General features: G+C 31.4%; 1 protein-coding gene across 3 annotated transcripts in view; it reads right to left on the bottom strand.

Annotated features, from left to right (window-relative positions):
- Window positions 1-6091: 6091 nt before the first annotated feature.
- The window catches only part of LOC115890501, a 483888-nt gene continuing 475244 nt past the window's right edge, over window positions 6092-14735 (bottom strand). For all 3 annotated transcript variants that reach the window (XM_030910748.1, XM_030910750.1, XM_030910749.1), the window contains 2 exons: window positions 13336-13480; window positions 6092-6170 (listed from right to left, as the gene is read on the bottom strand). In XM_030910748.1, coding sequence (XP_030766608.1) covers window positions 6128-6170; window positions 13336-13480 — 188 coding nt within the window. In that variant the 3' untranslated portion in view covers window positions 6092-6127. The remainder of the gene's footprint in view (window positions 6171-13335; window positions 13481-14735) is intronic.

The raw sequence follows: 14735 nt of genomic DNA, 5'->3' as shown, positions 1-14735 counted from the left end.
TATCAATGTTTGTTGGTAGTTTACATTTAAAGAAACTAAATAATATGTATATATTTTTAATATAGAGATACACAGCGCACAATATCAGTTTTTCAATGTGTTATCAGGAAAGGTTAAACGATAAAAATTACTGTGAAGTAAAATACAGTAGACGTTGATCTTTGTATAAATATTAGTATAATTTAATTAAGTTGACAGTAATGAGAAAGAATTTTTAGTAAATTCCAAAGATTTAGTATTTTAGCAGTGTATGATTTCAAAGTTATTACCTATCTTACTAGTCAGAATAGATAAAAAAGCGGGACGGTATAATATTATATTACATACCGGGGAGGGAAGTAGTTGAGATTAACTAAATCTCGTGACAATAATGAAAACTTTCCTCCGAGGTTTGTGTACTATTTTATTTACAACCACATCATTAATTTAAAAATAGGGACAGTATTTTATTTTGAAAAAAAATAAATATGCGAAAATTTGTCATTTTCCGTTTTGGCATTTCTATATCTATAGTTACCGGTACCAGTGGTTCTTATGGCGCAAACCTTCAACAGCAAAATAAACAACTAAATGACAGTTTTGAACTTCTCGTTCGCTTTTTCGAATTTATATAACATAGAAAGCCAGGATGTTGTCGGAAAGTTCTTATAATGAAGACTAGTTTAATATTGGTACTCCACCAGAACTTACAGAAGCTGCAAAAAGAGCAGAAGTCAGTTTACTTCCAGAGAAAAGTAGGGGGCGATATGAAATTGCATTGAAAGTATACGAAAAATGGTGTGCCAAAAAAATGCTAAGAATATTGCTTCGGAGACAGTCTTGATAGCATATTTTAGCAATATGGCAAGTCAGAAAAAGCCATCTACTCTTTGGGCTACGTACAGCATGATACGGACAATGCTAGAATTAAGGGAAAAGACTGACATATCAAAATATCACAAATTCGTCGCTTTTTTAAAACGCCAGAATGTAAGTTTTAAGCTAAAGAAGTCTAGCATTTTTACCTTCAACAAATAAATGTATTAAAATCTTCAATTACACTGGGGAACAGCAATTTTGTTGACTTGGATCTGTGACCTGTTTTTGACTAATTTTTGGTCTTTGAATTCAAAAATATTCACAGTTTTTCTCTATTACGTCAAGTTTTTAAGCTACAGCATACCCCTCCTTTTACCTTAAAAGTGCACATTAAAAAGGGAAATAAGGTAAGATCTAACCAAATAGATTAGAATATTTTAGTCATACAGAGGTTAATATATTAAAAGCTAAATTGTGTTTATACAAAAAATAATAAAAAAGGATATTATGGTAAAAATTTCCTCTTATAGCTTTTCCTGGAGTGTTCAATTTGTGGGCATTCCCGCTTGATGCCCCAACAGTAGTCAGCCATCATACTGACATCCCATCTGCCTTGATATCGCACCTCCATAACCTTCAGATCTTGGTGAAATAGCTCGCCTTGTTCATCACTAACAGCACCAAGATTTTCTGGGAAGTTAGCAAGAGGGCTATGTAAAAAATGCACTTTGATGCTCATGTTGCAACCAAGCTCCTTAAAGCTCTCCAAGAGTTCAACAATTTGACAGGGCTGCTTAGACACTTACGACGAGAACTACCAGAGGAAAATCCATAACGAAAATCTGTAGTTTGTGTATAAATAAAATTTAAACACGGTTTATCTTATGTAAAGAGAAAAACATAGACTCCACTTCAGACTTTTACTTCACTATATGACAGTGACACACACCCGCGTACTTTAGCATCTCCTGCGTAACCAGTGCGTAACTGACCGAACTAGTTACTTGTGTCTAGCCCCAGCAGGCAACTATTAAGCCTGACCAATCACGTTAGAGTTTTTGACAAACACAAATGAATTAACACCCTCCAAATAACCACGCTAACCAACGTGATTGGTCAAGCTTAATAGTTCCTTGCTGGGGCTAGACACTTCTGAACTAGTTTTGGATGACGCAACGTCACTCACGTCCCAAGTTGAAGAAGGTTCGCCGTAATCGCCGGTAGGAGAGCAGAAGTGACTTCTGCGATTCGCATTCATCCTGCGAAGCGTAGTGGCATGCACAACAACTGTAGGGGAAAAAACTTGACGTGATAGGAAAAAACTAAATACAGTTTTGGAATTAGCATGTCAATTTACTTATAAAACAGCTTAAATATCGAACTCAACAGAAATTATTTTTCAAATTGTTCCCCAGTGTTATTATTGTTAATAGAAAACACATTTCTTGCAGTATAGGTATATAATAAAATTATATAAGGATTCTTGCCACTTAACTGCTTATATAGAAATTTAATTCTACGCTGTGTTTGTCATAATGTGGATCAACCTGCTCTCACTACCGGTTTCGGAGCCCTACTCCATCATCAGGTGAGCTTGGGCAGATCCACAAAATGATAACCACAGCGCAGAGATAGTTAATCCCGACTTGTCGGAAAGTGTTGGTTAGAATTAGACAAGTCGGGATTAACTATCTCTGCGCTGTGGTTATCATTTTGTGGAGCTGCCCAAGCTCACCTGATGATGGAGTAGGGCTCCGAAACCGGTAGTGAGAGCAGGTTGATCCACATTATGACAAACACAGCGTAGAATTAAATTTCTATATAAGCAGTTAAGTGGCAAGAATCCTTATATAATTTTATTATATACCTATACTGCAAGAAATTTGTTTTCTATTTTATAATTTGGCTTGCCTGAAAAAAAAGCCTTTTACCATCCCTTTACTATCGATAGTTGCGCCCCGGTGGTACGAAAGTACTACCATTGCACGCAGGCCGCTATATCCCGTTCGGGACTTAATATCTAACCGACACTTTCCGACAAGTCGGGATTAACTATCTCCGCGCTGTGGTTATCATTTTGTGGATCTGCCCAAGCTCACCTCATGATGGAGTAGGGCTCCGAAACCGGTAGTGAGGGCAGGTTGATCCACATTATGACAAACACAGCGTAGAATTAAATTTCTATATAAGCAGTTAAGTGGCAAGAATCCTTATATAATTTTATTATTGTTAATCTTCTTGTTTATTTTTGTTGATTTTAGATAAGTATTTAATAAAGATATTACAAGAATATTTTGCTTAATTAAATGAGGCGAAAAATAAGAAAAACCGAGTGAGGGAAATGGGTGAGGGAAATGGAAGAGGGAAGGTAGATAATTTGACACTTTCAAATTTTTAAAAAGTCAGTAATGTCAGAATTACATATGTGGTTGTAAACATGTTGTACATAAAGATATATTACTGTTCTAAATATATGCGACAAGGAATATCCCCAAAAACAATTAATATAACAGAATTTGGTTTTATTTTATTTGAAATATTCACATAACACAGACAACAAGCCTTTGTGTTGAATTTAACAACCCTATCGAACCACTTGCAAAGTATTTCCAGAGTACATATTCTTCTGCACCTACCGGGAGATGGCAGCCTTTTGCGTTGCTTTCACTATGCGAGTGTCCCATGTGAGCCTTTGATCAAAATATACACCAAGATACTTTGTTTCTCTTGAAAATGAAATCTCTCTGTTCTTTTGGTGCTATATATTTTTTATAAAGTTGGCAAATTGTGTTTTCTGATCATTTAGTGTCAGTCTTTACATTGTCCAGGGCTGTTTGCATTGTCCCTGATATTATCACAACAAATTTACCTCTGACCTCTAATTGTGGCCACCTGTTAGCGGCAGCCTAACATGATTTTTTCTCTTAATATCTCCGGTTAGAGAGAAGATAGAAAGTTACAGTTTGTGCTGATATTTTGGAAATTTTGTGCTCTATTTAACTGTGCAAAGAGACATATAGCCTTCTATTTAATTTTTTTTGCAAAAGCGCAATATCTGTTATGATATCAAACAGCGCCCTCTAGCTACCACGAAAAAATATAGAAAAAAAATTTATACTGGATATCATTAAGGAAGAAAAGCTCTTTTAAACGAGCCCTAGTTTGTTTAAACCGGTTAACCTAAACCAGAGTTATCCCTATTTTAATAAAAGCTAGTTTAACCCTAGTCTGCACTAGTTTGGACAATAATTTTTAGGTCGAAACGACGCGACGTTGGGTGCCGACGTTAATTTAGTACAAACTGCAATGTTGTTTAAAATCTTAATTCACAGAAATACAAAACTATAATAATATGGCGTCTAAGTCGCGTTTTATCCTAAATTGTGATAATTATAGTAAAAATATTTTTTTTATGATTTAGTTAGAGACATATGCCAGATGGCAGTAAAGGAAATCAAAACAAAAGTATTTAAGTGTGTGAAGGATGTTTAAAGATCATAATTATTGAAACACTTTAACCGACTCTGTAACTCGTTACCCAACTCAAAAAAGTTAAACGTAAACAACTTTATTGATAAATGTATTGTTTCTACTTTGAAAAATACTAATGGGCCTTAAAATTAAAAAAGTTTTAAAAAATTTCTTTAATTTTTTTTAGTAAAATGAGAATAATTTATTCGCAGTCGAAAAAATTGTTTCCGCGTGTTTTTTAGGGTCAAATATTTCAAGTTAATGCATTCAAAAAGCAGGAATTGCTATTTTAGGAACGAAACATTTTCTTATTCAACAACATGGCGGCTTTCACTTTGTTGTTTTGGAGATTAAGATGGAGTAGTTCGAGTAGTCGCATACTGGACTAATAAAGTCGCAGTTTAGTCTTAACAGGTAGTATACTAGTCGCAAGATTGCCTAATTTAGTCATCCTAGAGTCTAGCTTGTGCCGCCCTCTATAATCTAAATAAACGAGGGAATGGATAAAGTATCGGTAATATGTCGATGTATATTTAAATTTAATTTGATATGTACCTTTCTTATGTAGCATTTTAATTAAGTTTTTTTTATAAAAAACAAAAACAGCACTGAACTGTCTGACTGAACAATGAAATGAAAATTTAAGATTTAAGGTTATGGTTCAATACAGTTGCAAAAAGGTAGTGGCTCGACGTCCTACCAACGTAAGAATAAGGAAATCTAAACAACGTCGGAGTTAGTAAAACAGACGACATTTGCATAACGTTGAAATAGGTCCTGAAAGTGACGTCGGAAAACTCTTTATTGCCCAACATTGTAACTACGTTGTCCGAATCACCTAAAGATTACTTAAGAAAAAAAGGTTACAAGACAACGTTTATTCGACGTCGCAGAAGCTTTTACTTTGTTAGTACTAGTTCAACGTCGGCACAACGTCACAACAACGTTTACATTTATTTTAATACCCAAGGTACGGAGCTAACTATTTTTTGTAACTAATCCAACGTTGTGTTTAGTAAACATATGGTCGCAAGTCGTGAAAATGATACTTGGGTATGAGATGAAAAAAATACAAATTTCTAGATTATTACAATAGTAATATTTAAATACCTGTTCAATTGCATATTTTTGAGAAAAACCCTGTTTTCTGACTGGCTATCAGAGAAACGCCCCCTAGCGGACATTTTTCGAACTTGAAAATAATTTCCAACGGTTTCTCTTGGTCGATTTACTTATTAGAATTTTTTTCGCGAAGTTATACGATAAGTAGTTTCTGAGATACAGCCGGCGTCCATTCTTAGTCGGCCACCCGGTATATACCCATACATCGGAAATCGGAAGAAATAAAATAATAGACCAACTTGTTTATAAAATTATATATTAAAATATAAACATCACATGACCGATAAAGCAGTACACAATCACAATTAAAATGAGAAAGAGTTAGAGAAAATAAATTACAAAATATTGTGACCTAACAGAGAACTTTAAGCATTAAGAAGCGTTAAATAATAATATGAGAAAATATGTCCGAATCATACGTATTTTTTTACTATGCGTACTGATTTCTCTGTTCCATAAATAATATATTCTAAAATTATTTATGGCATTAAAAATCAGTCGAACGTTTTTTTCGCGGTTTAATTACAAATTTACAAAATCGAGTTAAAATTCGTTGTTAATATAGTTTATGTAATATCCACTTCAATATTAAAACTAATTTTTAGGAACTTATAACTAGTAGGGCAGGAATTATATGGAATATAATTAACACCTAATGTATATATAAATTAATGAAAATATATAAAAACAGTTCCGTTTATGAGTAAAACTAATGTTCAGTGGAAGTCGATTGTCCTTAATGTCTTGTACCCTCGGATCTGTGACATTTCTTGATATTCCTGAAAAAATAAAATAGGATTAAAATAGAAATCTTTTAAAGAACGTCTTAATACAACGGGTGGTGCGTCGTTGTTGAAAATCGGAAGACAGGCAAATTTTAAACTGTCCAAATATTGGCTTCCTTGTTTATTTGACAGCGAGGTCGTGCACATGCCAAATTTGAACAATTTTGGACAAAACGATTTTAAGCAATTTAAGCAAAAACTGAACAGGTCTAACATTGCAAAACCAGGCCAATACCAACGTACCGTAAGTTGTCGACCTATGATTTTGTCAATGTCAAATTGTATTTTCAAAACGTCAGGCATTTGCCTCATTCGAACTAGTTTTAAGTTACAAAAATGGCATTTCGGGGACACTAACCGTAGGTGCTATAGGCTTAGAGCGTTTCAATTGAAATCAACAAATTCCGACCGCAGCGCTTCAACGGCAAAAATCTGAAATTATCAGTATACAGGGTTGTTCACCACATACGATAGTCGTATTGTAGCTAAATGATTAGATTTTTACAAATTCTAAGTTTTAAGTTCGTTGAAGGACTATTAGAGCTACAATTTAAAAATATTTTTACAAGATACAGAGTGTCCCAAATAATATGTATAATAAGTATTATGCCATTTTTTATCTATCTCTTCAAGTTTTCGTAGAAAATAGATTTTCTTATAATTTAGATCTCATTTATCAATATACCCATGGAATATTGACACTTTAAATTGTTTTTAAAGCAACAAATGTACAAACTGTACAGGGTGGGTCAAATTCGACGCTTTTAAATGAAAACACCCTTTTCTATAGGAGATAGACGAAAACTAATAGCGGTGTCTGGAGCTCAATTTTTATCAAAAACATGATGGTGTAAACCGCACATCAATATCTGTTACCGTTTCGGAATTACGGGGTGTTTTTCAAAAATGTGCATTTTTAACAAATCGCTGTAACTTTTTTGCTATAGAAAATTTTGTATTTCTATGAAAACATTTCCAAAGCACCTTTTTACGTAAAATTTAATGGTTTAAGTATATTTTTTTTAAAATTAATAATTTATGAGTTATCAACAGAAAAATTAATTTTTTATTTGGGACACCCTCTATATTTTTAATTAACTGAAAAGAATTTAAAATTACCTTTCCAAAAATATAGCACACTTGATATTTTGTTATAATCCCCTTCGAAATACAGAATTTTTAAAAGTTCGCCACTTTTAACTAGTAGGCTTTGGACCCCTTATTGATGATATGCCCTTAATGGAACTGGAAAATATATTTTTCCAGCAAGACGACGCACCGCCTAAGAAGGCTGAAGTTATCAGCAACTTTTTGCAGCCAATTTCAAGAATAATTGAATAGCTAACCAAGATCCCAGCCGTTGGCCGTCGAGGCCGCTTGACTTAGGGCCCATGGATCTAATCCTATGGATATATTTGCGGAAGAATAAAGGTTCCTTATTCTTCCGTATAATCTACACAAGAATTAGAAATATTTAGCAGTTATGAGAAGGTATCTTTCACCCCCACTGAGTTAAAGAATTCCGCGAGAAATGTTTTAAAACTGTCCATAACAGAAGACGGTCGATATGTCGAACAGCAAAATCTCATGTCTTGGTTTGCTATTTATTTTTATTACCTATTAGATATACTTTAAATGTGTTGATGTTGGTTAAATATATTTTAAATTGTTATAAAACTCTGTATCTCTCATAGCAAATATTATTTTCCTTTTAATTGATGCTCACAGCTAGATTTTTTTTGCATTACAGCCAGTGCCGTTCAAAGCCTACTTATTTAAAGCGGGCGAATTTTTATATACTCTATATATCGAAGACGAATCGAGCAAAATATAAAGTGTGTTATTTTTTTGGAAAGGTAATTTTAAATTCTTTTCAATAAATTAAAAATATACAGGGTATCCCATATAAAAAATCAAATTTTCTGTTGATAATTCTTAAATTATTAATTTTAAAAAAATTATACTTAAACCATTAAATTCTGCATAAAAAAGTTCTTTGAAAATGTTTTCACAAAAATACAAAATTTTCCATAGCAAAAAAGTTACAGCGATTTGTTAATAATGCATATTTTTGAAAAACACCCCGTAACTCCGAAACGGTAACAGATATCGATATGCGGTTTTCACCATCATGTTTTTGACAAAAATTGAGCTCCAGACACCGATATTAGTTTTTGTCTATCTTCTATAGAAAAGGGTGTTTCCATTTAAAAGCGTCGAATTTGACCCATCCTGTACAGGTGCCAAGAATGATAATATTACTAGCCCATTTGTAAACAAAAAGAAAACTATTTAAATCTTTATAAAAGACTATATCATTAATTAAATATTCCACCATTATTTCCGCCCAAATATTAATTAATTACATACTTAATTGTGTTAGTTAATAAATTATTATAAATAAATGTGGATTTGAATCAGAAATCAATATAATAAGTTATGATAATGAACGTCTCTGTTGTTATAAATAAGCATTCATCAAAAAGTGAAATAAAATTTTTAAGGTGTTACTTTTTACCATACTGTCTAATACACATACAAAATTCAGTTTTATAGTATTTGAAGCAATTATTATTAATCAACGCAAACAGTCAATTAATGTAGTTTAAATACTGGAATCATATTAATTGGTCCTCTTTAACAAATATTTAAACAGTTTTATTATTTTTTAATAAAATAAACTAACTATATCGACAATATTAGTATTCTTTCAAAATTTATTACATCTTTAAAAATAATCTAAAATGTCAATATTCCATGGGTATATTGATAAATGAGGTCTAAATTATAAGAAAATGCATTTTCTACGAAAACTTGAAGAGATAGGTAAGAAATGGTAAGTACAATTTGATAGACAATTAAATTGTGCATCTGATTCCCATAAAATATACAGGGTGTTCCATTTAAATTAAACAAGTTATTGCCGTTTAAAACTAGAAATAATTTAAAATCATTTTTAGACACTCTGTATAAGGCAGTATAATTTTTATTATTGCAACACAAAATTTAGTTAATAAAAATACTTCAGTACAATATTTGGTTTAAAAAACTTAAATACGCCTAGAAAAATGAAGCATTAAAATTATTACTTTATTTTGACAAAAACCTAAATATTTCAAAAACTGTAAGATTAAAAATGCGGTAAACCGTAATCAAATTTACCTTTATTTTAATCGTAGAAACTAAAAATGTAATAATATATAGGGTGTTCCATTTTAAAAGATACAGCTTTGATATTTTTTATTTTTTTGGGACACTCTGTATCTTGTAAAAATATTTTTAAATTGTAATATTAGTCCCTCAACGAACCTAAAACTTACAGTTTGCAAAAAACTAATCGTTTAGCTACAACACTCCTTGTCCCATGTGGTGAACAACCCTATATAAAAACAAGCTATTATGCTTTAAAAGCGGCCGGACGTCTTTGCAGCCACCCTTAGCTGTAAAATTAACAGGGGAGCTAAAATTTGCATGGGATTTCCTATGTTTCCGACAACAATATACCACCTGGTATATAAGTTAAATATCGTATAATCAATCTATTAAATTTTGATGGAATAAATAAAAATATAAATTAAAAAAAATATATAATAAAAAATAAAAGTAAAAAAATTAAAAATCATAAAAATATGGGATATTTATTGAGTTCTAAATAGAGTGATTATACGATTTATGTTAAATTAAATAAACAATGCTAGATATTAATAGTATTATTTGATTTCTAATACTAAATTAATATAGTCTACTACTGCTACGATGACTCTACAATAAGTAATGAATAAGATCAGTATCTACTTCATTTTAATAAATATGTATCTATGAAAGTCATGCAGATTTTTGTTTTTGATAAGTATCTAATATACTAAAGCTGAAAAAAATATGAATAGTATTATAATGTTAATAAATATGTGATGTGGGTTAAATTAATTATAATCCGATAGAGAATAAAAGTAAAATATTGTTTGAATAGATTAAAGAATTAATAGTCTGTACGAGGTTCATTTAATAATCATTGAGACTTTTAGAAAAAAAAATATTCAAGTCTTCTAAAACTTCGTAATACAGATAAATATGAAAATATTCCATTAAAAATAGTATAGTTCTTATTTATGTAAAGTCCGTTCAATGAGTCAGGAAATATTTCGACAGATGACATCCAAAAAATGACAGAAAATTCAATTTCTCTGTGAATTAAAATGACAAACAAATCTGTAACTGTCACATATCCTCTTGTTGAACAGACTATACGTATAAGATAGAAAACATTAGAGGTAAGTATTAGTTGTATAATATGTTCAGTAAAAGCCAGAAATTACAGAATGTTATCAATTACACATTATTCGTTGGCCTATTCTTATTGTCTTAGTTATTTATTCATTGCTCAAACATTTTGAATTTCAAGAGCTTACCTACTTTTGTGGTGTTGGAATAATATTTCTAAAATCTTGAAGTGAATCTTAAATTTGTACGATTGTACTTGTATTGAATTTTTTTCTGTATACTTATATAGTCTGCTCTAAGTTAGTAGCATGTATTAAAAAGAATATATAAAGGTATTTTTAGTGTTGAAAATAATATAATAAATTGTTATAAAGATCTAGAGTACTAAATGGTATAAGAAAAAAAAATGATAGAAGAAAAGATTTTAACCAAATATAAATGATATTATATACTAATAAAAAAATCTTATTAAAAATATAAATAATAAGAAATAAATAAAAAGGAATAACCGCAATAGAGAAAGTGAAATATTAAAAAAATAATTCAATAATTTATTCGATAGTTACCATTGGTTACTGGAATTTCTAACAATATTGCTTTACAACGTTTATTTTTTGTAATTAAAATAATGAAATTTCTTTTAGTAAAAATCTCTTTAGTAAACTCTGGAGAACTTTTTAGGGTTCCGTACCTCAAAAGGGAAAAATGGAACCCTTATAGGATCACTTTGTTGTCTGTCCGTCCGTCAGTCTGTCTGTCAAGGCGCTTTATCTAATTATTTATAATATTATAATTAATATTATAAAATCTGCAAACTAAAAATATTTTTTACATATTATAGAAGAGTATGTTTTCATAACTAGGTAGCATATGATAGCTATTTTATATTTTGCTATAGTTAATATACTAGCCCTGGTCCCTTTATTTCCGTGGTCTGTACTTTAATGCATACGCGAGAGATAAATATATACGACCAGTTGACAGACAGAAACAAAATAAAAAGCGGCATACAGTGTTGCCGGTTCATACGAAAAATGCTTTGTATTTAAGCTATTCTATCTGATGTTGAATCTAAGCTATTCAATAATGCTCATTTCTGTTAGACAGTTGTTTAAGAATCTATTGTAGCTGTAGTAAAATGAGTCACTAATTGTGAAAAATAAAGTTCCAATCATAAATGCAACATTTTTCGTAAACACCTACTTTTGAGGTTTGAAATTTTGATGTAAAATCCGGTAATATCGCATAGATGAAATGTATCAACCTAACTTTTATCTCTTTTTAATACTTTTGATTTTTCATTTAAGCAGTCTACATCACTGTTTTACACGTTAAAATCCAGATCGCACAGTTTTGATAACCACAGATCGGTATCGGTAAAATGCGTATCATATACTATCTAGTTATGTAACCCTACTCTTCTGTATTAAAAATATTTTCAGTTACTTGTCTTTTAGATTTAGTTCTTTTCCTGTAATGAGAGTTTATCAAAACATAAATGTTTAAGTTGCTGTACTCCACGATGGGAGGTGAACTTTTTTCGTTAAGTGTGTTTTGTTGGGCAATAAAATGTATTTACAATAATAGTCACTAATGGACTTTGAATTAAATTAATTTCTATAGAAAATAAATATTCATTTTTGTTTTAGTAGAGATATTTCCAGATTTTTTTTTGCAGAAATGAATCTACAACAACCACTTAAGGGCGTAAGACTGTAACGTTTTTAGTTCGTTACATGTCTTTTTTATATATAATATATGATGTCTGGCATATCGTCACCCGATTCCGTATCGTTCGGGCCTGATAATTTATTTGACGAATTTTTACGTTCTCTAGTCCACAACCCTGTTTTCGTTTGACACAACCCTGTTATCGCTCTGTGGAGGCGCGCGCTGTCAACGTCGCTTCTGTCAACTCTCTGTGATTTAACTTCACTTTTGGTTAGACTGTTTGGCCGTTTTTTATCGTACTTTATTTAGAGACTTATTGAATAAATTTATCACCAAGTCACAAGCAAAATTTTTCGAAAATGTGACCAAAAACCCTATTAAATCATATTAACTTCTAATATAATATATTGGAATTTTTGAAATTTATGATTACGATTTTACTATTAAAATGAACAATTTTAAATGACAGATAATATTCTTTAATATATGTTTTAATAATTAATTTTTGGCTTTGCGATAGAAAAAATATAGACAAAATCATAATTCTAAGTAAATATGTTTTTTCCAAACTGTCTACTTTAGAGTAATATTTTCAGTCTGTAAATAATTCTTAAATACTCGTATCTAAGTTGGTAAGATGATGGAATAAATTCTATAGGAAACAATGTAATAAATCATACATGGGTATTTCGCCACTACAACATAAAATAGTTATTTTTTGTAAACACTGCTGTACTTGTCAGCAGGTTTGGTTTACTGATAAACAAATTTGCCTAACGAACAAAAAAAATGCTTAACGTTTCGGAAAGTTTATCTCTTTCCGTCGTCGGAAGCAAAAAAATGCAAAGAATAAGGAAAAAAACTGTTTAAAATATTTAAAACAACTATTCGAGAACACTTTAGTTTTTTTTAAACAGATATGTCTACAAAAACCGTTGACGTTCTGTTAAAATAAATGAAATAAATGTTACAGCTTAAAAGCAAATCATCTTTCATATCTTATATTATGGCCACAAATTTTGAAAAAAATTGCCTGTGAGCATCTTACGATCATTTATTAATTTGCTGGAATCTTAAGTGTGATGCAATCGTCATATTTCGTAAATCAGACTGTATCTGGGATACTGATCGTCTCATTCACTACCTAAGGCGAATCATCGAGCCCTAAACCGAGTAGTACAGTCAAGAGCACAAGCACGGGCACTCGTCTTCCTGCGCATACGCGTGCTTGTGGCGGCGCCGCCTAACGGCACAAGCGGGTACGTACGCTGTGGAGATCCGATGCTGCGTCACACCGGAATCTTTCTGCGCCTGCGGCGTGGCTCGGTGCTGCGACTGCTGCTGGCCGTAGTGGTGGTGGTGGTTTCTGGCGGCACTCGAGTTATGTCGCGTCGATGAGCTGCTAACGGTCTCTAAGAACATAAATAAAGTGATAATAACTTATTATTACTTCTTCTTACAGTCCCATACTCTCTACAGAGCGTAATATCTCACCCATGGGGAAGTGGGGTCAAGTCAATATTGACGACTACTGGGACATCTTTTATCAGAATCTTCCACAAAAAGATGAGTACAGGGTGGCGCTCCTCATGCGACTCGGAGGCTCCAAGGCGAACGGTAATTTATACCGGAATGAAATTTTTGAAGCAGATGTAGGTTAATTTAGAGCATTTTTTAAAAATATAGAAAGCTTTACAGGGTGTTCCCAAAAAAAGTTACGTATCAAAGATTCTAGGAAAAATATAGAGGTGAGTTCCATTAAAGAAGCATATCCCTAAATTGTAAGGTTTTTGACATATTTCACATTTTGTGAAAATGAAGAATAAATTTTAAATTTCAAATAACAGCTGTCTAAATTGTAATTTATCCTGTATAGCCTGATATTTAGTTAAAAGAACTATTGTACATGAAACCAAATTAAAATTTGACCCGAAAAGTTATACATTTACATATATATTATTTTAAATGGAACACCCAGTATATTTTTCCGGTGTCCAATGGGGAATTTTTATGATTATGCGTGAGTAAATCTTTATTATTTGAAAAAATCTAGGTGGCTGTGATATACCTTTTATTTTAAATGGCGCACCCAGTATATTATTCTGATATTCAATGGAGAATTCATATATCTTCAAAATACTATTAAGGTTGCCCACCCCTTCGACGAATATTTTTGTAAATATCTTTATTTTTTTAGGATAAATTTCCATTTTCTGCAAATTTCTGACAATATTTTTTATTTTAACTGATACAAAATAATAACTAGTTGTTAAAGGTGGACTAATTTGACAGCTATGTTGAAGAAACATCAGGTATCTCACAGCCAGATAGATTTTATCAAATAATAAAGATCTATTGACGCTAAATCATAAAAATGAAAACATTTATGAAAGTTTTTGTTTGAGGGGTAGGCAACCTTTATAGTGTTTTGAAGAGACATGAATTCCCCGTTGAATATCGGAATAATATATACCCCCAAGGTGTCCCATTTAAAATAAAAGAGTAACTTGCTTGTAAAGGTGGCCAATGTTCAATATTAATTTTGTCTGACCCTGTATATTTTTTGGGCAAGTTTTTTGTTTGATTTAAAGAACAATAGTTATTTTAATTACATGTTAGGCTATGCTAGGTAAATTCCAATTTAGGTAGTTTTTATTGAAATTTAAA

This window comes from Sitophilus oryzae, unplaced genomic scaffold, assembly GCF_002938485.1.
Source record: "Sitophilus oryzae breed Bouriz unplaced genomic scaffold, Soryzae_2.0 scaffold_87_pilon_pilon, whole genome shotgun sequence".
Taxonomy (NCBI): domain Eukaryota; kingdom Metazoa; phylum Arthropoda; class Insecta; order Coleoptera; family Curculionidae; genus Sitophilus; species Sitophilus oryzae.
The sequence above is the reverse complement of the archived record's forward strand: the minus strand, read 5'-3'. Positions and strand labels throughout refer to the sequence as shown.